At 42.0% G+C, this 27,998-nt stretch overlaps 1 protein-coding gene across 1 annotated transcript in view; it reads left to right on the top strand.

Moving 5' to 3' along the window:
• Positions 1 to 27,637, top strand: part of PTPRT (protein tyrosine phosphatase receptor type T) — a gene marked incomplete at both ends in the record, with an annotated part of 468,324 nt that extends 440,687 nt beyond the window's left edge. Inside the window, 13 exons of the mRNA XM_082325617.1 lie at positions 4,953 to 5,029; positions 5,921 to 5,957; positions 7,347 to 7,444; positions 9,218 to 9,334; positions 10,672 to 10,826; positions 13,273 to 13,408; positions 14,404 to 14,553; positions 17,504 to 17,677; positions 21,238 to 21,369; positions 24,456 to 24,581; positions 25,987 to 26,150; positions 26,720 to 26,855; positions 27,584 to 27,637. Of these exons, the coding sequence (XP_082181743.1) occupies positions 4,953 to 5,029; positions 5,921 to 5,957; positions 7,347 to 7,444; positions 9,218 to 9,334; positions 10,672 to 10,826; positions 13,273 to 13,408; positions 14,404 to 14,553; positions 17,504 to 17,677; positions 21,238 to 21,369; positions 24,456 to 24,581; positions 25,987 to 26,150; positions 26,720 to 26,855; positions 27,584 to 27,637 (1,556 nt within the window). The remainder of the gene's footprint in view (positions 1 to 4,952; positions 5,030 to 5,920; positions 5,958 to 7,346; positions 7,445 to 9,217; positions 9,335 to 10,671; positions 10,827 to 13,272; positions 13,409 to 14,403; positions 14,554 to 17,503; positions 17,678 to 21,237; positions 21,370 to 24,455; positions 24,582 to 25,986; positions 26,151 to 26,719; positions 26,856 to 27,583) is intronic.
• Positions 27,638 to 27,998: the final 361 nt, after the last annotated feature.

Genomic DNA, 27,998 nt, shown 5'->3' with positions numbered 1-27,998 from the left:
ATCCCACGCCTTTTGGGGAGTGAATTGAAAAGTCAGGTTTTGATCTAACTTTTGTAACTGCTTCAGAGGTTTTTGTTAAAACATGGGTTTGTAAGCTCTTGCAATAAGTGGCATTGCTCAGTGAATCACAGCAGATTAGATCTTGTCTTTATGGCCTTCTGGGTAATAGTACACTTACAGGACTGTTTTTCTCGGCTCACTGCTTTCCCAGGGCTGTATTAACATCATGCCTCTCTATGAAAACCTAGATCTTACTGCCAGCCCCAACATCTGCTGTTCTTACATTGGCAAACCAAAACTGCAGATGAGGCTAATCTGTTCATGGAGAGGAGATGCAAGAGAGCTCTAAGCTCTCCTACGCTTTAAAGCCCAGCTTTTCAGGTTTCCCTTCAATCTGCAACACTGGTATGTTTTTTGGAGAAAAAGGAGGAGCTGGGGAGTGGATTTGGGGTCTGTATGACCACAGAAATCCACTGCTGATGGTGGAAAGGTGCACTGTAATTGCACATGTTTGCCCTGCTGGAGGAAGCTGCCCTACTCGAACTTTTTGTTGTATTAGCAGAGTCTGTGAGCTTTGCTCCTGCACTTTGGGTATAAAAGCTGTAAACACAAGGGCAGCTGGGGAGATGCAAGATTTTTCTTTAGGGGGAAAGGGTAGGTAGTGTATCCATTTATGTGCTGAAGCGAAATGATTTAGATTTGCTTTAGGGCCTAGATATTGAGGCCTTCAAAGCACATCAGCAAGTGGATGTTAGGGGAGGGATGTTGAGCTGAACCCATTACATAGCAGAGAAAACATCCAGAAGCTATATGGGACCTTTGGTTCTATTCTATTTCTCCCCATCTTGTCCAGATTTAGAGCCCCTATATTACAAGAGATTAAAAACTCTCAGATGAGAGCTGAGGACATAAAGACACAAGATTGTGTTTTGCTTCGACTTACAGGAGAGCACTTTCTTTCCCTTTCTTGTTCTCCCTTTAGTGAGCATAATATTACAGGAGAAGGTCAGCACTCACAGGAGTGCTTGTACTGGTGCTACTTTAGACACGTCCTCCCATCTGCAGTAAAGCATCTTCCCACTTGGGCACAGTGGTTTTAAAGTCTTGTGATGGTCCGTTAAAAACTATTGAGTTGATGAGAGAAGACGGTAGAGAAATTTCCTTCATTTCCTTCATGCTCTGACTACCATATGCTTTGGGCTGCAAAACTATGAATTAATCAGAGAATTTCGTGGTGGAAGAGACGAACAACAGAGAAAGATTAACGGAGCTCTCAGATGAAACGCAGGTGGAGTGCACTTCTTGGCTACGGACAGGGATAAAATAAAAAACTCCCACATGTCAGTATTGGATTTAGAATAGAAGTCTTTTGTCTTCCAAGCATTTTTATTCCATAGTTTCTTCTGTAGTGCCTAAACTCTTGCTTGTCTGTGCAGTGTCTATGGTATGTGATCCTGAGAGGGTGGGATATATCGCACCTCGCTAGTACCCAGCTCTCAAGGCACAGTCCAGGACCAGTGGGGAAAGAAAGGGGAGGACAGTGTGCCTTGGGAGGGCAAATCATCCTTTCTTACCAGACCTGGGTTGAATAATTTCAGAAGATGTCTGTATTTCTCCGTCGACTATGTGGGGAACTTTGACAGCCAGTTTAGACTAGCTGCGTAATATTTAGATGGCAAAAGTTGTGTGAGATTAATCCAGCGCTGGTGTCAAAATGAGATGTGGAAAAATTGCAATATTTCAAATGATCACTAATGGGGATTTTGACAGAAATTTGAAACAATAACTTTTTTGTGGGAGCATACTGCTTTTCAGTGAAATTCTTGTCACTTTTAAAATCTGTTTTAAGACCAATTTTCAGTCAAAGTACTTTTCATACACATTTAGAGTTCTGCTAACTTGCATACAGACTATAGTAAACAGGGAGAAATAAAATGATTTATACATTTCTTAAAGTATATTTCCATTTTTTGCAGTCCTGAATGTTACAGACAGGCAATTTTTCTTCTGTTTCTCCCTTCGTTTTTAAAGTTTCTTATAGTCTATTTGTAACACACGGTGATACGATGTCTGATAAACTTACAGAAGAGATGAGCTACACTTTTATTTCACTGTGCCAAATATGTAGTCTCCTTGACTAGTGTAGTCCATTAGAAAGGGTGCAGAATCAGAAATAAATTCTGACCATTGGGAGAAGATACAGTGAAGACATTTGCTGTTCTTTAAAGTCTATAGATGAAAAAAACTAAGTACAAGATCATTGCGGTTAGAAGCACAATAAGTTGCATTGGGTTTTGCCCCTCTTCATTAAAAAGCCAAGCAAAATAAATTACAAAGTTTTGGGGGAAAAAAGGGATTTACAAGGTAAGTTATTTCATGAACTTTTATTCAGACTGTGCTCCTAAGCTTATGAACAAGATTAAAGGCGCCATTAAGTCATCATTAATATTTTGTGTGCTTACCATATACACGGGGTTTTTTCTGCTGCACTCTTCACAGTCAAAACAGAAATAAACCTCCCACAGGAATTAATCTCATTTTTGTAAAATATGCAATGAAATATTGTGAATTCTGTCCTCCTGAAGCAAAGTTCAACTAAAAGTATTTTTCATTTGGTCCCAAAATATAATTGGACCTAAACCTGAGTATCTCCTTTTTTAAAAATACCATCATTTCCAGTGGCCATTTCTTCATCTGTTACTGTTCTTCACAGATAGAATAACGATATTTGGTTTAAAGGGAAAAAAACCAACAACACTTTTTACAGCTGCAGAGCATCTTTTCTGTATCCATAATTGTCTTAAATGCATAGACCTTTTCTGCAGTTTCCTTCTCAGGTCTTTCAAATGTAGCTCCCTCAGGAGGTATTCATCTGGTCTGTTTGAAGTTTTTAACTAAAGAGTGGCTCAAAGAGCTAAAACTTAATTTTTGCATTTGGTTCTATTAAATGAAGAGAGGCAGGATCTTCCTTGAGGGCTATTCAGAGCACTTCAGCTACACACCGTGCATACACAGTGTCTTTGTCCCACTTAAAAAAATCAACCTGAGATTCTTTTCACCTGCCGTTAGGGTCATTTTTGGTCTCATCACTTTTTGGTTCTATTGTTGCAATAAGTTAAGACTTTCATAACGTTATATCGTGGCATCGCAAGAGGAGTTAGTAAATATTCCCCTCCCGACAATTAGCTCTAGGTTTCGGGGTTTTTTTTGCCTTTGTTCTGTGTGATTCTTAACTAGCCTTCGTTTCCTGCCTTGAATTGCAAGTGTGAAATTGTCTACGGGAGATTTTGTGTATTTCACCTGGATGTCTGGTTTAATCAGCTCTTTGTCTGTCTTTGTGAATTACTCTGAGTGTAAATTCTTTTGTTGTCTGTCTAACCACATGATTTACTGCAACTCCTAGTGCAGTTGCCTTGAGCGCAGGTAATTGTCTAGAGTTGGGAACAGCATCAGCACTCTAACAAATATACCTACTTCCACCCCGTCTACAAAGGTTATATTTATTAATACAAATATAACAGAGCTTTTGATTGTTTCACCTGTGTAACCTTTATTGAATGCAAATATGGGATTTGATAAATACAGCAATGTGGTTGTATTTTCTGGGTGTGAAAAATCTCACCCAAAGAGCAAACAGAGTATGAGAATCATTGCTTTATGTAACCAAATGAATATTTAATATTTATCCAAATCTTGGCTTTCAGAACTGCATGCACATCTGTCTTCACAATTATTATCTGATTCTACATTTAATTAAGTGATGACTAAACCCCTTTTTGACTGAGTTACTGCACAATCACACCTCGTATTTTTATGTTTCATTGCTGTGATTCTTTTTAATTGAATGTAAATCATGCTTAGGCCTGTATTTTGCAAAGTGCTTCTAAACATGAATGCTTTACTGACTGAGAGCTAGGGTCTACAGAGCTGGTAGAGAGGAAATAAACTTAATGGACTCTATATTATACTTCTTTAAAAAATCATTTAAAAATGAGCCCCGCATGCCCAGTGGTGACCTCTGTAACCCAGTAGCCTTTGCCAAGCAACTGGCCCTTACATGGTCGTTCTGCAATTAATTGCATACCGGTGCTGGGATTGCCAGACCAAATCAGCTCAACAGCCCAGCTCGCGGAGTATCTCCTCTGACAGAGCCCAGCACCAGCTGCTCCAGAGCAAGATCAAAATATTCCCTTGGTGGAAAATCATGACATGATCTGCCCGCTGGGGTAGTTCCTTTCTGCGTCTGAACTGTAGAGCATGCTGGGAGATGAAAAGATTGATATCTGTTATTTTATTGCCTTATCTAAAGTAACTTTGAACGTCCTCAAAAGCATTAACATTTCTATTTTATTTTTTTAACACTGCCTTAATGCCATTTTGTTGCCCTGAGTTCTGTGGGCCGCATAAAGGAACACTGCTCTGATTTCCTTTGGTATTTCCTTTCGGGTTTCTGCATTGCCCCATTTCTTATTTGCAGGACTTCATTTGTCGTTTTACCCTCCTTAATCTTTTATACCTCTGTCATGACCTATTTATTTTTATTCTGATCTTGACAGTTTTAGCTCTTGCCTCAGTTTCCATAGATCAGATGAAGCCAGGGAGGCTGTTACTTCTAAGTGTGAAGATGGCTTTTGTGGATGGAGATACATCCTGCAAAGATCTGTCCCAAGACCCCCAAAGCAAGCAACATTTGTGGTCTGTCTAAAAGCTCTATAAGGATTATAATGACAGCAGTAAATTTAATGAACACAGAGTATGAATGAACACTAACCTAAGGATCTAAACATTACATCTTAAACACAAAAGAAAGGGCTTTTAGGAACAGGAATACCTGTAGTAGTCTTTCATTTTTTATTACTGTAAGTATTCAATTACCCACATGCAGGAATTGGCAGATAAAATAAAACTCCTCTTTATCTTTACTGTCACTTTTTTTCCTTTCCTTCTTTCAGATGATCATTCAAGAGTGAGATTGCAGCTGCTGGATGGGGACCCTCACTCTGACTACATAAACGCCAATTACATAGACGTAAGGCTCCTGGACATTCCCGCTATGAGGAACGCTCCTGCTGACAAGTGTGCTTGTGAAGCTGGTGCATCTGACGTAGGGACAGGCTGTTGATCTGATACGAATGACAGCTGAACGTTATACAAACATCGTGTCGTGACAGGGAGAAGGTTCTCAGTCTCCAGTTTATTCTGTCTGACCAATCTGGACAGATGGAGATTTCCTATGTTTGACAGATCCACCAACATAAGTGGAATGTGGGCTAAATGACGTATGTGGAAATCGGTATCAGCCCCTTGCAATAGCATTAGTAGATATCTGAGACTTAACAACTTCTTACAAAGTTGCAGTGCAGAAGGCATGTAAATAGATTGACATTTTTTTCTTTAGTGTTATAAAATAACATTCAAAAAGCAGCCTCCCTCGCACACACAGAATGATCAAGTGAATGTACGTTTCTTGTACACATCTCCTAAATCTTAGGAACATGACAATGCTCAGAAGAGTTTCTTCACCTAATAAAGTCGCATAAGACTGATGCACAGCATTTTCATACAGAGGCAAATGCACACCTTTCTTTGTTTTCAGACAAGAAGGTGCAGCGTTTTGCCTGTTAGTTTTCAGAGTTGCCCACAGATTAGTCACAGGATTTGTGTTTCTTTGAGGAAATAGTAAACGCTGCCCCATTCTTGTTTTCTCTGTGGCATAACGAGATCTTATTATTCAGCCTGAACAAGATACCATCACTTTAAAAATCTCATAGATAGTTGCCTATCTTCATTCATTCGATAACCAGTGTTGGTACGCTGTTAAGAGTGCAGCAGTTGTTGGTACCCGGAAAGTATAAAATACGCGGCGTGCTTTGTCTGAACTGTGATCTCGCAGATCGTCACATATTTTCTTTTTTTCCAGGGCTACCACCGGCCTCGCCATTACATTGCAACTCAAGGCAAGTTCATTCTTGTATGTCTAAATATCTGTAAAACCACTTGTGTTTTAAACTGTTGGAAGAGCTATTTATGGGGTGACATCTTCTGTTTTGGGGAGCATCTCAAAACTTGGTATAGGGGCACAAAAGGGAAGGTTATAGAATGTTCCAAGATCTTTAAGGCACTCAAATGCAAAACCTCAGCTACAGGAGTAAAAAATGCTACGGACTTAGAGGTGGCAGTACAATCTGTAATGTGTCCCTTGTGCATGAAGTATGAGATTAGAACTGAAAGGGACTTCACGGGTCTTGGGTTTACCTTCTGGAGGGAAATTGCTTGAGGAAGGCAGTATGAATAAGCCAGTGACTGATGAACTTTTGGTTACTGGGAACTAGTAGGAAATGCATTTGAACACCACTTTCTGTAAATTAGTTGATGAGTCTCCTATGCCCTTAGGGAAAAAAAAAAAAAGAAAAAAAAACAAAAGAAAAAACAACACAATTCAATGGTGAGGGCGGTCCATGTTAGATGGCAAACCTCCCTACTCCTGTTCTTTTCAACAGGATGCTGTTTTCCTGCATCACTGGCCAAACTCTTATGCCATGACCACTTCCTCTACCATTATTTGTCCTCATTTTTGTGCGTTCCTTACCTGCAAATGTGATGTTCATAGAAATGACTCTATTCTTAAATTCTGCTTTATGACTTCATTGCTGGCTTGTCCCTATTGAAAGAGTGAAAAAAACATGTGAGAATAAAACTGGCATTTGAGGATGTACAGCACAGGGAGTGCAGCAAGGCAGAGAACATGGAGGATGGAGTATGGGCAGAGTGGGTGAAAGGAGTCCGTGGGAGGATTTCATCTGCAGTGTAGAAGAGAGGAAGCAAACAAGGTCAGAGAGGGGCTCTAGTCTAATAAATCTCCTGTGAGTACTGGCTGTTGGAACCTGAAATTTTTCCCTCTGGGGGAACTTGAGAAAAGGGCTAATTTCTGCATGTTTCCTTCCTCCTTCAAAATTAATAAATATTAAAGTGTGAAATGGAGGAATTTTAGTGCTGCATCAGGTACACATTTCAATACAGCCTTAATTACAGAGTCGCTATAGGGTTCATCCATGTCCCATCACTTATACATGATTACCTACTGGAGCCATCTCCAGTATTTATAATACAGCCATCGCCTCTGGTTCCAGCATGCTAGAACCTTAAATACCCGCTGCGAGGAAGTGTCGGAGCTCTTAAACAGCTCTAGGCTGTTCATGTCTGTTACCCTGAATCACAGAGGGATGCTCTGAAAGAGAGAGTAGGATCCTCTGGGAACAGGGCAATGGTTGGGGAATAGCTGAAAAGAGTTGTTGGCATTCAATACACTCTCTTAAGGTGTCCTTTTGTCTTTTCTCCTCCCCCAGGGCCGATGCAAGAGACAGTGAAGGATTTCTGGAGAATGATTTGGCAAGAAAACTCTGCAAGTGTTGTCATGGTCACCAACTTGGTGGAAGTGGGCAGGGTAAGGGTCCCACTTTCCCGACATATAAAGCCAAACCAGCGCTGGGTATAACACAGTCCTGCTGTTCAGCCAAGCTCAGCAAGTGCAATGCCTTTTGCTTACTGTAGTAAGGGAATGAATTAAGCCACTCTGGATTTTTCTCTAAAATGCCAGATTTTGTAATACTTAGCTGCTTCCCTTCTAGACTAATAAGGATCATGTTCCTGGTGTAAGTCTCAGCTTTAGCAGTTATACAAATTTATGCTAGCTGAGAGGCTGTCTCCTTTTTCAGTACAGAAGGAAAAATGTACTTATGTAATAATTATTCTTTATCCGTATAATTTGAATACTTCTCTACCCACAAAAATCTGGAGGGGCAAGAACGTGCGACTGGTGTTCAAACTATCAAAAGAGCTTTTTAAATGACAGTTCAAAGCCTAGAGTTTCCAATCACTTCAGAAGATTCTGTGGTGGTAGGAGATTGTGCACAGCTGGATCCTGGGGCCACCCAGCAGCGTTGGCCTCCTCAACACCCGTTGCTTTACTCTCTTGGACTCAGATGAACCAAAAGTCCCCGTGTGAGCACAAGGCAATTGCCAAAGCCCACGATGGGAGCAAATGTGAATAACTCAAAAGGCGTAGGCTAGACTTCAGGGAATAAGAAGGCATGTCTGGGGTGGCTTTCCGCAACATATTCTTCCCACTCCTGGTGGTCTTTGGTTTAGAGACATTCTCAGCCAGAAACTGGAGCTCTTAAAAATTTTGTCCTGATGTATGTCACCTTCTATTGCTTTGTTACTAAGAAAAATTTAAATGATGGTTTACTCACAGCCATTAGTAATTCAGCTGCTTTGTATTTGATTTTCTTTAGATCTCATGGTTGAATGCCAGCTGGTTCTGTTCATTTATTGTTATTTATTCTATTTTACCTTCTACTGACACTTCAGTTTGAAATAAATGCCTCTGTGTAAAAAAAAAACCCAACAAACCTACATTAATCATATTTAATATTTATAACCCCCCTTCCAATTATGACTGGAACTGGAACATGAAACTTGCTTCGCGGTAGCTAATTGCTTCAGCTTTTAGGTGCTGTTCCATTCTTTCATGCTGGAGCGTTTAATAACTTGATAGTTTTTGTTAGCCTAAATATGCCTTCTAGAACTTCACAGCCTTGGCTTCAATTTCTACTATTAATTTTGCACATGGCTTCTAGAAGTGGCTAAGCTTGGGATATGTTTACGTGATGAGGAGATTTCTTTCTTGAGCCTTAGCTGAGGCCTGTCACAGCTGGTAAAATGTCAAATTTGTGTCCACATCTGATAAGGAAAGCTTAGAGTCAAACACATTTAATGTATCAACAAGTATCTCACAATCCCTATGAACTGAAATTCTTTGGCTAAACAGAGAGAGTTCAGAATTACAGTAGCAATAGCAGGAGCATAGACTTTCTCAAAGGGGATGGTGGTAGCGACTGCCTGCCAGGTATTCTGTAAACCTGATATACGGTCAGGGCATGTATGGAAATTTAAGGAAGACTATTTTAAAGACAAAGAGCCAAATGCATCCTTTTCATTTGTATTCACAACAGAGGGAGCTGAAAAAAATCCTCCCTGTGATTTCTATATATGGTAAAGGAATTTTGATCTAATTTATACAGTTAATTTTGACAAGGTCTGTACATCAGAAGAAAGCCCAATTTGTGTTGGCTTGAGCTTGAAAGTGGAGTAAAATGTAGGTCAGCTCTGACTCAACTTGAGCTAGTTCCTCTCAATGTTTTCTTTTTTACCCCAGGTAAAGTGTGTTCGATACTGGCCAGATGACACAGAGGTCTATGGAGATATCAAAGTCACATTAATTGAGACAGAACCATTGGCAGAGTATGTCATACGCACATTTACTGTACAAAAGGTAAGGAAATCTTCAATCAGCTGAAATTTTGATACAACCCTTAATTTGTGTTCAGAAATGTGAACTCTGGGAAGCATATCCAGAATGCTCCTGGAGATGGGAGCTGTTCCTATTTGGACAGGTTTCACTTCAGAAACCTTAAATTTTTGACAGAGATTCCAATTTTGGACAAATGATTTTAAATGAACATCTTGATGTAGCCACAAAAGTAGAATCCACAGTAGATGAAGTTTAAATGAATCCAAAAGCCAGCAGCTAGTTGATGGTATGCCAGGAATAATAACTGTTGTGTTTCACAGTGGCAAATTACAGATGAAAAAGGTATCAGTTAAAATGGATGCCAGGTAGGGTCCCCTTTCAACAGAAATGAAAATATAATAAAGGCAAGAGTATAAAAATTATCCCCAAAACCAGCAGGATTTGGAAGATTTTTGTTACGTGTAATTAGAAATTGGAAATCTAAGTGTCAGAGTATTCCAGGTCTGTCCAAATCACTCCTCAAACACTCAGTAAGTGGTTTTAAAGCTTTTAAAAAACTCCTGCTAAATGAACTCCAGCCACACTGGGAATATTGTTCCAATTTTCTGATACATCAGCTCCATATTTCTTTAAATCACTGAAAAGCTTGGTAAGAAATGCTAGTGCCAAAATCTGACAGGTTAGAGGACCTGCTGCTTGATTCCACCTACGTTTCCTGTACGATAAAATGTCACGGCTAACTGACACTGCTGTGTTACCCTTTGCAGGGCATGTACAAGTGGTGTCAATTTTCATGTACCAATAACTCGGTCTCACCAGAAAGGCCGAGTGATGGGCCTGGATACCAGTTTCTGCCCTTTTCACCAGCGGCTGTAATCTCAAACTGAGATTTTTTGGCAGGAAATAGCAGAAAATCTACCATTGCCTGGGGCATGGCCGCTCTGTAGGTGTTCACTCCCCAGGCTTTTACTTCAACGTTTCAAAAAGGATTTAAGAGTGACTTCTTGGGGGTTTGTGGCAATAACACCAAAGGAGGCTGGACAAGTGCAGCCATAGTATGCTGGGACTGAAGTCACCCTGTAAGGTTCCTAATCAGCTGGGTTTGAGCTCTGAGACAAGAAGTTTGAATTGGGAGCTGGCATTCGCCGTCATAGTCCTCAGTTGTACGTGACCCACTTCATTTGTACTTGGAGTTCAGCTTGAAATCACGCGGAGCGAAAAGCAGCGCAGGACACGTTCCTGCATATAATGAGAGCTAAATGCTTGTTCAGCCCTCTGCGTGAGGGAAAGGAGCAGTGATCAGAATATCCTGAATGCAGTCTGATGGAAGAAAAATAGAGGCTGTGTTGTCTCCTCAGAAAGGCTACCATGAGATCCGAGAGATTCGGCAGTTCCACTTCACCAGCTGGCCGGACCACGGGGTTCCTTGCTACGCCACGGGGCTCCTGGGCTTCGTTCGTCAGGTGAAGTTTCTCAATCCCCCAGAAGCAGGACCCATTGTTGTGCACTGCAGGTATGCCAGCTCTTTGAGCCTTTCCTCCATCAGCTTTTTCAGCTTTTGTCCTTTTTTCTTCTCGTTTGGCAATAATCAACTACATTTTGGTTGTTTGAGAGTATAATTTGTGGGCCTCATGTTGAAACAAAGTGGAATTTAGTTTTCTTTTCTAAAGTGGCAGCTCTGGAGCTTAGCTGGCATGAACTGGAGATGATCTAAGTAGGTCAGAGAGGGCCATTTGAATGTAGAAGACTCTCTGGTGGCCTATATTCTCTTAGCTGCTCATAGCAGAGCTGGGAAAATGGTAAATATCTGGGACAGCCATTCCAGTCTATCTACAACAAACCTCACGTGGCAGAAGGGACGATGCCTACAAAAAGACAGGGCTGCCGACGGGGCATTTCAAAGCAACTTTGCTTTTCTTTACTCACATGCAGTTCAGCTTTGTACCAGCATCAATAGCATCAGTCTGAAACGTTAGTCTGTCTGCCTGGGTCTGGATGCCAGCCGTGTGCATCTTGGCCTCCTCAAAGCCCAGGAGCTGGATGGGAATGTCAGATGGAAAACCTGACCAGTAACTTCCAGCTAGTAAATAAAAGGGGAGTGCCTGAGGAAACCTTGCTGCTTGGTTTACAGCTGTGAAAATTCAGACTATCGAATCACATGCTTGCTAACTCCCCGGCTGCTGCTGTTACTGGTGAGGGCTCTTCTGCACTCTTCTCTTCCAACTAAGCTTAAAGCCCTACTGTGCAAGGCACTATATGAATACGTAAGAGAGTGCCCCTGACATGAAGAACTAACAGCTTGAGGTGCGATCAGGCATGCTGCTGGTGGCGGGAGAGCAGACACACACACATGCACAGACTGGCATCAGTTAGGTGACTTCAAATGCACGGAAAGACATTGCTACAAAACCAGAGTTTAGGTTTGTAGCAGTTACTTCTGCAGTGCTCAGGCCGTAGCTCAGGGCACGTGTTCTGTAAAGGAGATGTGGCTGGAGCCCAAGGCTGGAGAGCAGAGCTGGCTCTCCCAGAATCTCACCCCTAATCAACCCACAGACAGTTATGTCTAAGTGCCATGCTGTGTGATCAGGAAGAGAGAGAGAATACATCCCCAACCACTTCAAAAAGGCAAATCAATTAAATCTTACCTTTTTAAAAGCTTTGGGTTAGGGGGGGTGTTTTGTTTTGTTGGGTTTTCCTAGCAAGCAATGAATCAGTTTTATAATAAAATACAGTTAAGCCTGAGGAGCTGGCAGAAGGGAATTCATTCAGAGCTCAGGGCCTCAGTTTGCTGCCTTGGTGCCATGACATGGGTCTGGCCCTGGAAGGAGTCTGAGCCTGATTCACTGTCACCAAGAAAGCAAGGAGAAATTTTTCATCCTTCACATTTTAATGAATAAATGCCACTTCCTCTCCGTTATTTATCTGCTTTTGAATTTTAATGACTTGCTTTAAGTGGTAATTACCAAATTCTCCCTACCGATGCCTGGCTGGATAATATCACTGTTCGATATTTATGAAGTGCCAGGATCCTCTAAATATAGAAATGTTATAACTATTTGTTAAAATTCTGAAAAGCTGAGAGATAAAGGGAGAGGAAATGCCACTTATTCATTAAAATTCTGCAAATGAAAAATATCTTCTCTCTATTCAGCAGTTGATTAATCTGGTCCATTAATTTATGGTCATTCATATCTCCTTGCTTTCGGCTCTGCTGGAGTTTTCATGCAACTGAAGTTTTCCTGATTTGAGCTGACTTTTCCTTCTTCCTTCGGAGTAATGTGAAGAGTCGTTCTCCTCTCTCTATCCTTCACACCTAAACAGCTTGGATGATTTCCCAGGAGGGAAAGAGGACACAATGACAACACAGTTTTGCAGGAGACGGTCCAATTCTCGCACGCAGTGGGGGGTCCTAAACTGAAGGTTTTGAGTAGCCTCGAGCTCCTTTCTCTATAATTTTACAATCCACGACTTGAAATCACCCTCCTCAGGACCCAAACTCCTCCAGATTAAAAAGGGAAAACAAATGTTTGAGGTGGAGGACTGAGCTCCTTTCATCATGCCCACTTAAGTAAACGTGTGTGTGCCTTTAAAAGAGTCCCATGGAAGAAAATTTCTGGAATTGTTTCTATTTGCAACCTGGAGGCTGCTGTGCCGCATCCTGTGTGATGAAAAGTGTGCAGGTGAACCAACCTGTAAAATCATGATGATTATTTTCGTAACTTTTTTGTTGATGTTCTTTTTTTCCTGCTACCTGGGTCCGTTTCCCTTTCAAGAAATATTGCTTCACCTCATTCTCTTAAATCCTAAGCTAATTTAGCTACACACAAAAATCAACCCAATAGAGAGAAGGGAGCAGCTTCCAAGCTGTGTCTGTGATGCAGTTATTTTCTCCTCCATGGAGTCCTGCCTCTCCACAGTCCCTTGATCATGCAGACCCTCATGTTTTTTTCTATTTTTAGTGCTGGGGCTGGGAGAACAGGGTGCTTTATTGCCATCGACATCATGCTTGACATGGCAGAGAACGAAGGCGTGGTGGATATATTTAACTGTGTGCGAGAGCTGCGATCCCAAAGGGTCAATTTGGTGCAGACGGAGGTAGGTGCCAGCACGTCTCCTCTTACGATGTCCTGCTTTTCTGTCAGCTTCTTCGCTCAACAGGACCCCAGCAATTCTTTAAGTCAACACTTGCTTGCTCTGTGATGTGATTATACAGAACTTTTGGTGGTTAAACATGTCCAGATGTGCACCGAATCACATTCACTGGCGGCTACTCAGGGCCTCTAAGGCAGGAGGGCAAACCTTGAAGTTTAGGTCTTAGCATTGCTGATTAATTTTATTCTCATAGTAGAAAAAAGCTAGCTCCTGAATCCCCTCATGTCTCATTCATAGGTGTACTGCAGACTCCAATAGTACCTAGTTTATATCACTTGCAAGCTAAACAAGTGAAACATTCTTGATTCAAGCTTTGGGTGCTGATAAAGCAAGCTGCTCCATCACGTAACGTCTAGCAGCTGCACAAACTTCTATGGAACTGCTATACAGGTTTTATGTATGTGCTTCAATGCCTTCCCCTCCTGAGGGACAGGACAAGAGCCTCGAACAGAGAAGGGCTTTTAACTTTCTTGGGCTTCTCGTATTTAGTTTAGGGAAAGAACTGTACCCGGAATACCAAGAGTCCAGGGGTTTTGAAGACACAAACAGAGCAGACCTGTTAGTACAGTTGCTTCTCTGGTGTTATCCTAGGTCCAAAGCACAATCCATTCCTGATCATTGCCTCGTGATTGTGAACAGAAAAGCTTTGCACCCTGGTTTCCTCCTCAGCCCACCCCCATTTTGTCCCAGTGTTCCTGCGAGTGGTGACTTCCCATTTTACTTGTAAATTTGAAATGAATACGTGAGACCTCACATTAAATGATGGATGAAATATGCTCACAAAGCTGTCACACAGCACACTGTGTAATTTGTCTCCACATGAAACAGAGCCAAGTATGCATAGCAGGCATGATTTAAAAAAAAAAAAAAAAAAGCGTGATGTTTCATGATCTGTATTGAAAATATGATTTTAATATCTTCTCCCCTTCCCTGTGCAGGAGCAGTATGTATTTGTCCATGATGCCATTTTGGAGGCATGTCTCTGTGGCAACACGGCCATTCCAGTTTGTGAGTTCAGATCCATATATTACAACATCAGCAGACTAGATCCACAGACCAATTCCAGCCAGATAAAAGATGAGTTTCAGGTAATTTCATATGTCTCAGTCATTGCAGTTAGTGTATTGAAGGTGTTTAATCAATTTCTATGTGCTATTTTACGATTTCCAACAGAGCAGAGAAGGGGGACACTGAGCCAAGGTCTGATTTCAGCTGATTTTTGTTGTTTTACTCCTGGATCAGGCAGAGAGTTGTTCTTGAGCGTGGACTTTTCAGCCTTTGGCAAGGAAAAAATTTCTCCGTCACTTCAGTAGAGCAAGGGTACTATTTTTCACGCATAATGTTCTACTACTCATTTCAACAAATATTCTGTTGTTTGTTTTCTTCTGTAATTTATGCAGAAATATTTATGCCTCAAGGTCCCTTATTATCCGTTCTCGTGGCTCATATGCTGCTTCCGAGTCTTGACAATCAACTTGTTGATGTCCTTCCATACAAAGGAGAAAGTGAGCTCAGTGAGCGTTACTGTCTCTATTACTAATTTTCAATTAACTGAATTCCTCAGTTCACTATGTACGTTTTGCCAAGTACCTGGTGGCGAGAACTGAAATGACACTTACTAAGACTCACAAGTGCTAAAGTAGCACGGTTTGCCTGGGGCAAGCGATGAAATGGGGACTCCTCCACCTGTTGCTATCACCATTGCTTATCCTACCCTAATAAATGGGCTTGGGACACACGAGCCGTGAGCCCTGTGCAGTTGTACCTCTTGCGCAGTAGAGAACTCGCCCTGTGGAACAGTGAACTAAGCTTTCCACTCTTATTCCCCGTATTTCCGTAAATCCCTTTAGGATTTTCAGCCAACACCGACGTATAGAAAAAACATAATATTGTAGGAAATTTGGGGCAAGGTGAGTTTGACGGGAAAGCAAGAGACCTCTGCTAGTTGTTAAGAGGCCATTCTTCTTAGTCAGCAATAAAAAGGTGGAGATTCCTTTAATTGTAGGAAATGCCCATCTCCTTTCCCAGCAAAGTATCTTGCAGCTAGTGAATGTCTTTTGGGAGCCCCAGTCTGAATCAGATGCCTCTTTTGCTCCCTCTCTATGCAAAGGGAGAATGTGTGTGTTTTATCTGAAACCTTACAGCGAATCATCAGGGTTGGTATAGTGAGATAAAGAATGTGGATCCCAACTGATGACAGTTCAATTAAAAAAAGATCTGGTTTTATCAAGTGATATCAGATCCGTAAAAGTGTTTCTGGTTCTGGACGCTTGGCATGAAGGAGCCAAAGCCTAACTTCATCAAATGCTCTTATGCTACTAAAAAAAAAAAGTCATCGTTTGCTGGGCGTATTTTGTCATGATACGAGACGAGATTTGTCGCCTCTGTGCTTGTTCTTTTGAGCTGCCAGGGGCTGGCAGCTCCTGTGGGAAGGAAATGTTCCACTGTGCTTTGCGTAAGAGGTTCATTCTCTGTCTAGTTGTAGAATCTATTTTTACAGGATTTTGGCTCAGAGCATTCTTCAGCCCTAATTGTCTGGATTTAATGCAAAAGATGGTGTCTTTTGCTACAATCTTTGTGAACCAGTTGACCTAACTATAGATCTGTTGGTGCAATTTGTATTATTTAGGTCCCACTGGCCCTTAGGTAATGCTGGATGTATTTCTCATGCACTACATGTTGTCCGAACATGCAAAAGCTCATTCTGGAGAGTTTTTATAATCTGAATAAGTACAAAAACAAGGGAGAGAGGGGAAGGGCATAAAATAGACAGGAGTAAACCACTACCGAGTCACCTGCCTCATTATGTGCTCTGTCAGAGATCTCAGATTTCATGTTGCTTCCCCAGCCAGACTATCTGCTTTCCATCTCTAGACAAAGGGACTTTTATGTAGAACCTGAATAATGTAGAGCAACTACATTATTTCAAATTTTATACTTTGACACATTGCTTTATCTTGGATTGTTTGACCCCTCTCTTTTCTCCATTCATAACCTCTTTGTGGCAGAAGTCAAGCTCTTTTTAAGAATTTTGGGCCCTTAAATATTTTGTGTTCCTCTGACGGCTGCAAAGGAATTCACTCTTTGCCTGCATGGGCTTTGCTCAGGAAGAGGACACATAACAAGTGGAAGTAGAATGACATCAGGTAGCCACTGATCTACCGTGATTTAAGCAACAGTGTTAAGATGCATTCACTTTGATTTTCTATTTTTGATCCTTGCTGACCAACCTGGACTGTTGTCCTGGACATTGTTATCCACAATGGATAACACAAAAGAAAATTAGATTTAAAGAAACACAGTCTGTCAAGCTGTGGGAAAGGCGGGTAATGGTAAAAGACTGACAGCAAGACCCCAGAGATAAGGTATAACTATGTAAGTGAAGCATCCTATGTGTCTCTCCAAAAGGAAAGTAGCAATCTAAATATGTATGAAACAAATAGACTTTCCTGTTAAAAAAAAAACCCAACATTTTCTCTTGGGTTTTTGTATGCATTGTTAAGATAAATCAATAGTTTGGGGAATCGCCAGAGGATTTGAACCCAGTCTGACCTGCTGGGCGAGCCAGGTCAATACTCAGGGTACTTCTGCACAGGATCCACTTGAAAAAGGAGAAGGATGCGTGCTTCCACCCTAGGGATGGTAGAAACATGAGGAGGTTTCACTCCATGACCAGGTCAAAGCTGCAGCTTGTACCTGTGACAGCTATTTCCAGCCTCTAGGAAAGAACAGAAATGGTATCTAACGGCTGTGGGGGTTTAGAGCTGGAAATTGTTGGAAGGTGTGTAGTGCCCTCAGTTTATGCTGGAGCTTACGGTGTTCGGAAGAGCACCACAGGACGACGTGAAAAATGCAATGTATTATAACAGCAGCAAGCTCCTCAGTCCTCCTTTTTTATTCTCTGGGATCGCAAAGATCTGCTAGTCTAAGTACCTTTAAAATAAATGTATTGTGCAGGTGGAATCCTCTTGGAAGTAAATTCAAAGACACTCAGCCTGCTTCTGTCTTTCTTTCCCTTTTTCCATCCCTCCTTCACAGACTCTCAATATCGTGACACCACGTGTTCGGCCAGAAGATTGCAGCATCGGTCTTTTGCCAAGGAACCATGACAAGAACCGCTGCATGGATGTGTTGCCCTTGGACCGGTGCCTGCCTTTCCTCATCTCCGTGGATGGCGAATCAAGTAACTACATCAATGCTGCACTCATGGATGTAAGCAGCACTGCACTGTCCCCACTGATCCTAGTCTGCATCGAGTTTATTCGTTCTCAGGATAATTTCCTGGGAGAAAGGGATCCAAAGCAAAAAACCTTTTTTACCTGCAGTTTCTGGATCTGATATCTCCAAACTGGGCAAAGGCACGCAGAAATGTGTTACCTAGATTATCATGCTACCGTTGTAGTTCTGCCTCACATTGGTGGAAAATTTTTGACAAAGAAGTTCATGAGCATGCAGTCTGAGGATTTATCTTAGGCAGATGGACAAAGAAGTGGTGGGACAACTCTTCCCGTTCGTTGGTTGTCGTATAACTTGGAAGAGAAATGTTCGCCAGGAGCTGCCAGATCAGCTCTTTGAAAAGAATAGTTTGCAGTGTGGAACAAGTGATTTATTTGAGCTTACACAGTTAAGAATACAGGAGTACAGGGATCAGATGTGCAAAATACTTTAAGGCTGACGGACATGAGTTAAGCTGATGTGAAACTGTCTGAAGGCATTTTCCCTTGCTTTCTTTATAGGCTGCAATCCCACAGCACGGGTAATTTGTATAGGGTAAATTATGTTGATGGTTTCTTTTTCCTGTGGTGCCTAACTGCCTTTGGACAGAGATGTCTTTAAAGCTGCTAATTATTGCAGTTGGAGTATGTGTAAATATGATCCAGGGTAAAATGTCATCATTTTTTCCCTAGTAATGTTGGGGTTGGTCTTTTTTAATTTTCTCTATTTTTCCTCTATTCTTTCAGTCTTTGGGGAACAGTGATACTACTGCATTTAAGAGGTTAAGTCAAATGGTCATAGAATTAATTTTAGATTTTTTTCAGAAAGATTGTGATGTTTTCGTTGCATATATGCCTAAGGAAACTTTTTTTTTCTTTAAAGTGTGTTTTGTCCTTTGGCGAATCTGCGGAAGCACAATCAATTCTTCTCTGGTTTCTTAGGGACTGGGAATGTGTTTGCACATTTCAGCCCTCATTACCTCCAAGCACTTTGCTAATACTTGTATCCTTCCCCACAAAATTCCTGCTAATTAAAATTTTTTGTAGGAAAGGAATTTTTCACCCGTCATGGAAGTTCAGCCGCTATGATGTTCTCTAGCTCTCCTTTATAATTCCATAGAGGAATCAGCAGCTTTTGAAAAAAAAAAATCAGAGAGGGGAACAGCCAAAATCCCATGTTTTCATAGGCATTCCTGTTGAGGACAGACCGTGCAAATTCTTTGTCTTTTCCAGTAGCTTCATGTCTGTAGTCTTGTACGAGCATGGACTCTGACAAGAGATCCTCCGTCCCATATTGCCTTGAACTATCATTAGTTTTGTCACTGTGTGAAGACAGGCACATGCTGGGGAACCCTTGACAACACAGTCCCAGTGCTGATCATTTTATTTACAGATTTCTCATATTTATCTCTTTTTTTAAACATCTCCCCACATCTTATTTGACTTGTAGCTTGCTCTGTGTATTACCTGAAACCTATGATGGAAGAAGTGCTAGAGCAGGACAGGGTGATGGTGCATCTAGAACGGGTTACAGCCTGGGTTTGGGAGCGTGAATTGTCCCAGGAAGGCAATCTGACAGGCTGCTCTGGACTGCGTTCACCAAAATTAACCTTAGACACAGAACGCCATTTGAACCCTCCCTCGGGGTGAAGCACTCAGTCTGGGCTCCTGGTTTAAACTCTGCTGGAGACTGTCTCAGTCTGTTGACTGTAAAGCTCTATAAAAACGAGCCTCCTCCGCCTTTAGTTGGCTTTTGAGAATACAGCCAAAGGGCTACTGTTGCCCACAGAGGAGAAGAATTTTCCCCCAGCAGATTTCAAGACTCCTGACCTTTCGTCTTCATGTCCTCTGTCCCTTTCAAGTAAACAGACCTTAGGATCTTTCCTGTGAGAATCATTGGAAAGCCATGTTTACATCTGCAAAATGGTTTGTTAAGAAGAAAGGTGAAATACTGTCCCTCGCCTTCCCCTAAAACAATTGAACATAATCCTTAAGCAAAGAGAGTTCACCCGCATCTGAATCAAGCCATACAGAAGTGATGATAGGTTTGTATTTAATGCATGGAGCTTGGAGAAAGACATGAGTCCATGTTGTGTCCCTGTCATCACCATTCCCCCAAGATCCTATACATGTTCTCTTACCTGAGTAATTAACATCTCTGCGTCACCTTCCCTTTAAAATTGGACAGTGAGCCTGGTTCGTCACCTGTAGCAAAGAAAACAGGTGGGGCATGTTTCTTTATTCTCCGAATGGCAAAACCCACAAACACATCTTACCTTCAGCCAACAGTTTAGCCAATTGTGCAATCCGCTATGTTGGTGCACAATGAAAAAACATAGCAAAAACATTATGATGGTCTTAACTCTAAGAGATAAGATCCATTATTTTATTTACCACTCTGTTGCCTCCGTTGGTCTTGTACGACATAGCTTTTGACCCATACCGGTGCTCCTAGGTTTGAAATACAGAGTAGGGAGAAAGATGAAAATCCATTCCAGACTGATCGTTTCCCAACAAATCATTTCCTTTTCTTTCTCCCTACTTTATGTCCCATCGCCCTCCTCACACGTGCACACGCGGAAGCATGGCGCAGCTGCCCTGCAGGCTGGTGCAGAGCGTGCACAGTGCCTTCTTCCCCTCCCAGCACGGTCTGCTCAGCACTTCCACCCACATCTGACTCATGTGGAGGAGACAAGGCAAGCCCCCACAACTGCTATCTTAATACTTTGGGATTTTATTTATTTCTTGACTTTAAATCCAAAATCTTAATATGTTTTTTTTTTTTTTAACCCAGAAATATTGTGCCTTTTGATTCAAGTCTGCTTCACAGATGTACAGCACAAAGGACTGTGCGGTTTGGAGGTTCATCTAAGCATTGCCTGCCATGGTTGGAAAGCGATAAAGTTTTGAGCTTGTACCCTTTCATCTCAAAGTGCCTTGCAAACATTCATTAACGCAGCCCTGCAGAGGTTAGGAGCACAGTTCCTCCCCTTCGTGGTTAGGGAGATTGAGGTCAGAGGGCTTTTTTGAGGTGAAAGAATAGCATCAGAAATTAAATGCCAATGTTGCAGGCTTAGAATATTGCCCCCCAAGCTCTTAAAGGATGGCTGGGATCCAAATGTGCCGCCTCTGTAGCACTACATCACCAGGGAGCAATAGCAGATGGGGGGGCTAATCCTTTCTGTAGTTCCTAGAGTCCATTGCAGCAAAAAGGATAGCATTTGCTTCCAGCTGTTTTCTTTCCAATTATTAATATTACTGATAGTAGTAGTAGTAGTAACAGTAGAATTAGTATTATTTGCTGAGTCTCAAAATATAAATAATTGATTTGGGTAATCTCTGCTCTTGTGACACTTTAATGAAATGTCTTCATTGGGAGCAAAAGAATCCCATTATGAGACATTCATTCATTGCAGAGCGATAACAAGGAGAAGGATATGTGATTTGTATAATCTGGTTAAATGGCTCAGATTGCCTAGCCATAGCCTCCCGGGTATAATATTCCTTTGAATAAAAGTTGATTGAATTTTTTTTTAACTAATCTTATTCTTTTGTTAGAGCCACAAGCAACCTGCTGCCTTTATTGTAACCCAACACCCTTTGCCCAACACCATAGCAGACTTCTGGAGGCTGGTGTTTGATTATAACTGCTCCTCTGTTGTGATGCTGAACGAGATGGATGCAGCACAGGTAGGTCATTTTTCATCGTTTCTGTCGTGTAACTTTCTTCTCAAATCCAGATGGTTTTAAGAGCATTTATGCTGCTATTTTCTTGTGTCTCCCCTTCCCACCCCAATAAATAAATGAAGGGGAACTGGAAAGTAATAGGTAATGTTTTGGGGTATAATGAAGAATAACTCCACATGCTTGGCTTCTTCTAAGGCAGCTAATTTTTCCTGCAATTAACAGGGTTTAGATATATAAATACGTTGTGTTTGTGGACCTGAATCTTCCTCTCAAATCTGCTTTCTTCCCTTTCTTATTTTTGTCTTTAGTTCAGAAAAATGTTCCCTACCACAGCCCTAGTGTGCTTCACGCTTGTCTATTTGCATGGCATTTCCGGAAGAATATAACCAAGCGAGATCACGAAATCATTCGAAGGATCTTTTTCCTGAGATTTCCAATGAAATTCTGTAGTACTGAGACATGTGGTTTGCACAGTTTCTGGAGAAGCACATTGTGTTGTGTATTTTTTTTTTTTTTCCTTTGTAGTGTCATGTGCAAGTTGGTTTCTTGGCTACTAAACACACCGTTATTTTCAGGAGTTGAGCTTGCCAGGGGAGGAGCCGCTGCAGTTCCTCCTGTACTAGCATTTCCAGCCACCTTGCTGATGAGTGGCAGAAGATAACAGCTTTCAAAAAGGCGTAATCATGCAATTTGTGTGAAGAGTACATCTGGCATGGCTAATTCACCCATTACGGCACTTGTTAAACATGAAGAGAGGAACCCTCAAGTAGTTGGTACTTCATGGATTAATTTTTCATTTCTCTCTTCACTGTCTTCAAAATCTTACCATCCTTGAAGGCAGTGAGATTATTGGTCTCTTTTTACGATGGTAATGGAGAAACCAATCACCCTGTTTGCTGAGGGGATCTCCCTTCAGGGTGAACGCTATGGGATTTCATTGCCAGCCGCAGTAAGAGCTCTCCTCCAAAGCGGGCTCTCTCAGTGTCCCACAGAGTCCCACCACTCTGCGAGGAACTGGAGCTCCTGTGCGTTTGCTGCCTCCTGTCCCATTCACCCAGCCTGATTCTGCGTCTTGGCATCGAATCCAGGGATGGATTTTATCTTTGCCTTTTTTTCTGACACTTGAAAGAAAAACACAGCTTTTTTCTGGAAATTACACGCTTTCTCACGCTTCGTTCTTGGAAAGCACAAACCTATCAGCCTCAGCCAGTGTTATTCTTGCGACTATCTTTCCGCACAAGACTTTACCTGCTTTGTTTTTTTCCTAGAAAAGTTCTGTTTTTATGAGGTAGTCTGTAGGCACAGAAAAGGAGATTTGGCAATATGTAAAGTCATTTTGTCACTTATTCTAGTATGGCGTCACCTGGCTCGAGTCTGCAGCCAATGCCAAAAACACCCAGCTAGCACTGGAAGTTAAGGATGATTTTAAAGTTTGTATCTTACAAGCTTTCAAGGCAAAGTGTGACAGTTTGATATCAGTTGTGAAAGCGAGGTTTCTAAGAAGGAAATTTAACAGTGTTGTGCTTGCACTGTCATTGTATGACGATGTTGTACTTACCTCGCTGCTCATCGTTGCCTCATCTAAGCGCTGTCCCCTGAGCACTACGGAACGGTTAGCCTGCAGGTACCGTATTTGTGTGCCCGAGCAGGGTGTGATACGTGTCTCCATGAGTAGAACGCAAGTACAAAAATTGCTTGTATAAAAGCTGTGCCCAAACTGTAGAGAGAAAAAGAGTTAAAATAAATAAGTGAACCTTTAATCCACCATGCAGGGAAAAAGTGCAAATAAAACCATGTGGAGGTCAGGGGACGTAGCAGACTGTTTTAAGCACTGTATATACATATACATTTGGGTAGATGGCCATTCACAGACCTGCTTTATGAAAAGCAGATTTTTAATATTAAGGAAAGGTTTCATCTTTTTCTTCTTTCCAATGCACCTTGAGGTTGTTTTCTAAAGCACCTGCTCAACTCAAATCTTCTTGCCTATTCGACAAATGCTTTGAGAAGAGATCTGTAGGCTGCTTGAAAGTCTGAATGAAGAGTAAAGACAGCCTTCAAAGGAGGACTTGCTTATGTGGTCTTGGCTGGCTTGCTTAATCTTGAAAAACTAACAAGGGCAAAGATGCATAAGATTGCGTGAATATCCCACCCAATTTCAATCCCATATGATCAAAGGAATAACAGGAATACAGAATTAATGCAGTAGCATGCACGCACTTGACGTTATTACTGACAATGACTGAACTTGAAAAGCTTGAGATCAAGTTCAAATGAGCATCTGGGGGTTTCAAAACTTCTAAAAAATTACACTTGAAAATAGGAAGAAAAAAACAGAAAGAAATACAATCTCAGCAGAAACTGCTAATGAGATCTCATGCAAAATATTTTCTCACTATGATCTATTTCCAGATGGATTTGAAATAGATAGTAATTTGTGTGGATAGGATTTTTTTTTTTTTGTACTTTCAATTCAGTAATATCAGCATAAGAAAAAAGACTTCCAACCTGTTTCACGAACTTCAGAGATTCAGTTGTGGTTCACTCTGAAATTGGAGCTGCTCTCGCTGCTCTCCCTCCTCTGCTCGCTGGTAGAGTCAGAAAGCTAAAAAGTTCATCTTACAGAAGAAAGAAGTTACCCTTTGCTTGAATTAATATTAATTTTCTTGGTACATGTACTGTTTCCTCATTAACACCAAACCTCTGTGGTTCCGATTAAATTTACCTACAGACACTAATCTTTTAATGTTCACTTTAAATCTATAGCCCTACAGAAGCTTCATTTGTCAGCCACCTTTTCTGCACCTTTAGACCCCAGAATTCAATCAGTTACAAATTGTGTTCATTAAAAAAAAAAGGGGGGGGGGGGGAAATGTCAAGCTTCTAAAATACATTTCTTTTTTTCTTCATATTCATGATATTAAAAATGTTTACTGAGCTAGAAGGAGGTCTTCTCTGAGCAAATACATGTAATACAAGATCGCTTATGGATTTTGGGCTGGTTATAAATTTGAAAGGAAAGAAGACTGAACATGCGTTTCCTTGTTAATAGTTAAGATGCGTTCTGTTTCTTTTGATGTTTTCTCCAGCTCTGCATGCAGTACTGGCCAGAGAAGACGTCCTGTTGTTATGGCCCAATTCAAGTCGAGTTTGTTTCAGCAGACATTGATGAAGATATCATCAACCGGATATTCCGGATCTGCAACATGGCCAGGGTAAGATCAGTGAAATAATGGTTTCCTTATTTATTCCCAAAAATTTATTTTGCCATAAGGAAGAGGCAGAACCAAGACTTGTGGTTTAGAGATGCTGAATCCCTCACCTAGGAACAAAATTCCACTGCAAAATTTAGTAGCTACTTCCTTTAATTAACATAATTGCATCAGTCTGTATTGGTAAAAGACTCTTGGCTGAAATTAGAAAGTGGGTGATATGAGCTGAAAATCTGTATTTAAATGGAATGCATTTTTTCTATGTATATTTGAGAACAATTAATCACTTAGTAGCCAACATAAAACCATCAATATCATAGGAAATAAACTGGGATAGTGTCAGCAGCTCTCCATCTGTCAACTACTATGTAGTGTCTCTGAAGACGGATGCAACGGTTACTGGCTGGACTGGGATTCCTAATTGCCACTGTTTTTCCTATAAATAAGCAACTGCCGTTTCTGTAAGCAGCTCTTTGTCTGTATCCCTCAGCCCCAGGACAGCTGAAATTATAGAAACAAAGTTTATCTGCATGCTGGACCCTGGCAAGGCAACTTCAGGGCTGCAGGAAAGGGTTTCAGTAGAAGATTTTTCTCTCATTAGTTGTTTCCCAGACTGATTATGTCTCCTTTTTTGTTCCTTTTTCATTTTTTCTAATCAGAAATGGAAACAGGCTCCACAAATTACATTTCCGTGCTGTTTAACACACCAGTCTCTTACTGAGTGGTCAGAGCCTGTGCAGCAATTGAGTCATGGCATTGCAGAGTGAACCTTGTGGTCCAACTACAGGAATTGATAAATCAGTTAGATATTCACCTCCTATATCCCAGGCCAACTGCCTCTCAACCAGGGACAGCCTGGAAGTCATAGAGCTAATAAGGGTAAGGCTCCATGCCTCTCAGGCTGAAGCTGGCTCATAAATGCATGGCTGGCAGGTTGCAGGCTGTGAACTCGCAGCTCTCTGCACCCGTCTGTGTTCAACACCAATGGCTGCTGCTAAAATCTTTACGAGGAGCCTTTCCTGCCACAGTCCCCAGAGATTTTTTGAGGACCTTCTTTACCTTTAGTTCTTATGGCACAACTAACCTCCAGCATAGGCTACCAGGAAAGATGTATTTGATCTGTTCATACAGTTTGATGAGACTTTATTCTCTACTGAAAACAAACCAAGGGATCCTAAGCACCTAGTTTCTGCCTGGCTCTGTAATATCTGAGGTCATCATTGTTACCCAGATTACTGAAAAGTCCTTGTTTCCCCACTGTATCAGGTATCCAGAGTGGAGGATCTTAACATTGATGGTATCAGATTCAGAGGGGAGGATGCTGTGTAACTCGTGTCCCCTGCTTTACCCTATCTCTCTGCTTCCTGCCCCATTCCATTTAGCATCTTGAAAACACTCTTTGTTTTAGCCCCAGGATGGGTATCGCATAGTGCAGCACCTGCAGTACATTGGCTGGCCAGCATACAGGGACACCCCTCCTTCCAAACGCTCCCTCCTGAAGGTGGTCAGAAGGTTGGAGAAGTGGCAGGAACAGTACGATGGGAGAGACGGACGCACTGTTGTCCACTGCCTGTAAGTAGGACTGGAAAATGTCTGTAACCTCACGAAATGCTGTCTGAAGAGCACTGATTATGGATCTGGAAATTTGGTGGTTTGCCAGCTTTAGCTGGGGAAAATGAAGTTAAATTACATTTGTAATACACTTTGAGTCGAATATTGTGCTACGTTATAGCATCCTGGCCCAGAGATTTTACTGATTGCAATGAGGAGCAGCTGAAAAAGCTGTGCTGCTTTCTGTTGTGTAGGTAGGTCTCATGATTGGAGCCCAGACACAACCGAAGCAGCACTGCCACGTCCCCAGCTCCGACCACGGAGCTGCCGTGAGCCCCGGAGCAGTGAGGAGCAGCACTGCAGTCCCTGGGGCTTCCCTGTCTGCCACTGCCAGGGACTGGCTTAGCCCTTCTGTCCCTGTCTCCTGCCGTGCAGGCCTCCACTTCCACAAACCCTTGGAAGTCCTTAACCAGGCCTTACTTGACAGACCTTCCTGTATGTGGCGTGCGAGCTGTTGTGTACGCAGTGCTTTCCTCCGTTCCCTCAGCCTTGCCTCGCTTCACGTGTTGCCTCTTTTCTTCTGCGCCCAGGAACGGTGGGGGACGCAGCGGCACCTTCTGTGCCATCTGCAGCGTGTGCGAAATGATTCAACAGCAAAATATCATTGATGTGTTCCACATAGTGAAAACGTTACGGAATAACAAATCCAACATGGTGGAGTCGCTGGTAAGCTTTTTTTCCTGCTCCTTACCCTACCCGGCACATGCAGGGGGAATTTTAGGATGGGTAGAAAAATTCCATGGCTTAGCTCAGTATGAATAAAAACAATCATACTGTAAAGCCATCAGAATTAAACCCAGTCCCATTTTAGCACATGCACTGAGTCCTCTGTCCCACTGCTTCTCTCCTTGAGCAGACAGGGAGCAGCTGCCCCGGCAGCATGATGAACAGTGTCTCCCACACCTAGCTGCCTCAGGAGGTTAAAGCCCAAGTAGCTGTCACCATGGCCACGACGAGGGAGTGGGATTTGTCCTCCTGTGCATGTGTACAGCCCAGTGCATAATGCTGTGACGTGCCTTGAAACCAGGAAGGGAGAACAGTCCAAACCCCAGGCCTTGCTCCCTGCAACCGAAGAGATTAACCTGTCCTGAATTCAATCCTCTCAATCCATCACACTGAATTCTTTCCTGAAAAGCAGTGTACGCAATGAGGGCATGAAGCAAATAATGAATAGTCCATACTGTGGCTGCCTCTTTGAGTGTTTTTCTCTTTCATTGACGATACCATCTCTCAGTAATGCTTGTTGAGGATCACATAGAAATACAATTAATGTTTGCCTGGTCCTGCCAAAGGGTATAAGAAAGAGGGAGAAGGCACTTTTGGCAGCTTGTAGAATGAGGCTCTGAAGAATTTACCCGTATCCTAATGCCATGAATTTCTGTTCTCTCTTTCAGGAACAGTATAAATTTGTATACGAGGTTGCACTGGAATACTTGAGTTCCTTTTAGCCCAGTGGAGGGAGGGGAGCCTCCGAAGTGCCAGACCCCAATCTCTGGCAGCTGCTTCTCCCCTCTCCCACACTGGAAGGCAGTAACAAGTGTGGGAAGGAAAACCTCTCCTTCCCGGAGCAAGAGACTGAGATTGCACAGACCTCGCTGGAAGGAGATGATGATGCCTGTGTTTGCTGCTGCCTGCTTTCTATCAGAACATCTACTGCTTCTTAAATAACCTACTGTAAAAATTAGCAAAATGGGAGACAGGCTGAAAGACTGGACTTTCTAATCCCCTCTGACTTCTTCTCTCCTCTTTTGGATTGTATTTTTGCTCTCCTTGCTGCAGAGTGGGGAAAGAATGAAACGCTTAGGAAAT

The sequence above is a fragment of the Platalea leucorodia genome (genome assembly GCF_965183815.1).
Source record: "Platalea leucorodia genome assembly, chromosome: 13".
NCBI lineage: Eukaryota > Metazoa > Chordata > Aves > Pelecaniformes > Threskiornithidae > Platalea > Platalea leucorodia.
Note: the sequence above shows the minus strand (reverse complement) of the source record. Positions and strands in the feature narration are given on the sequence as shown.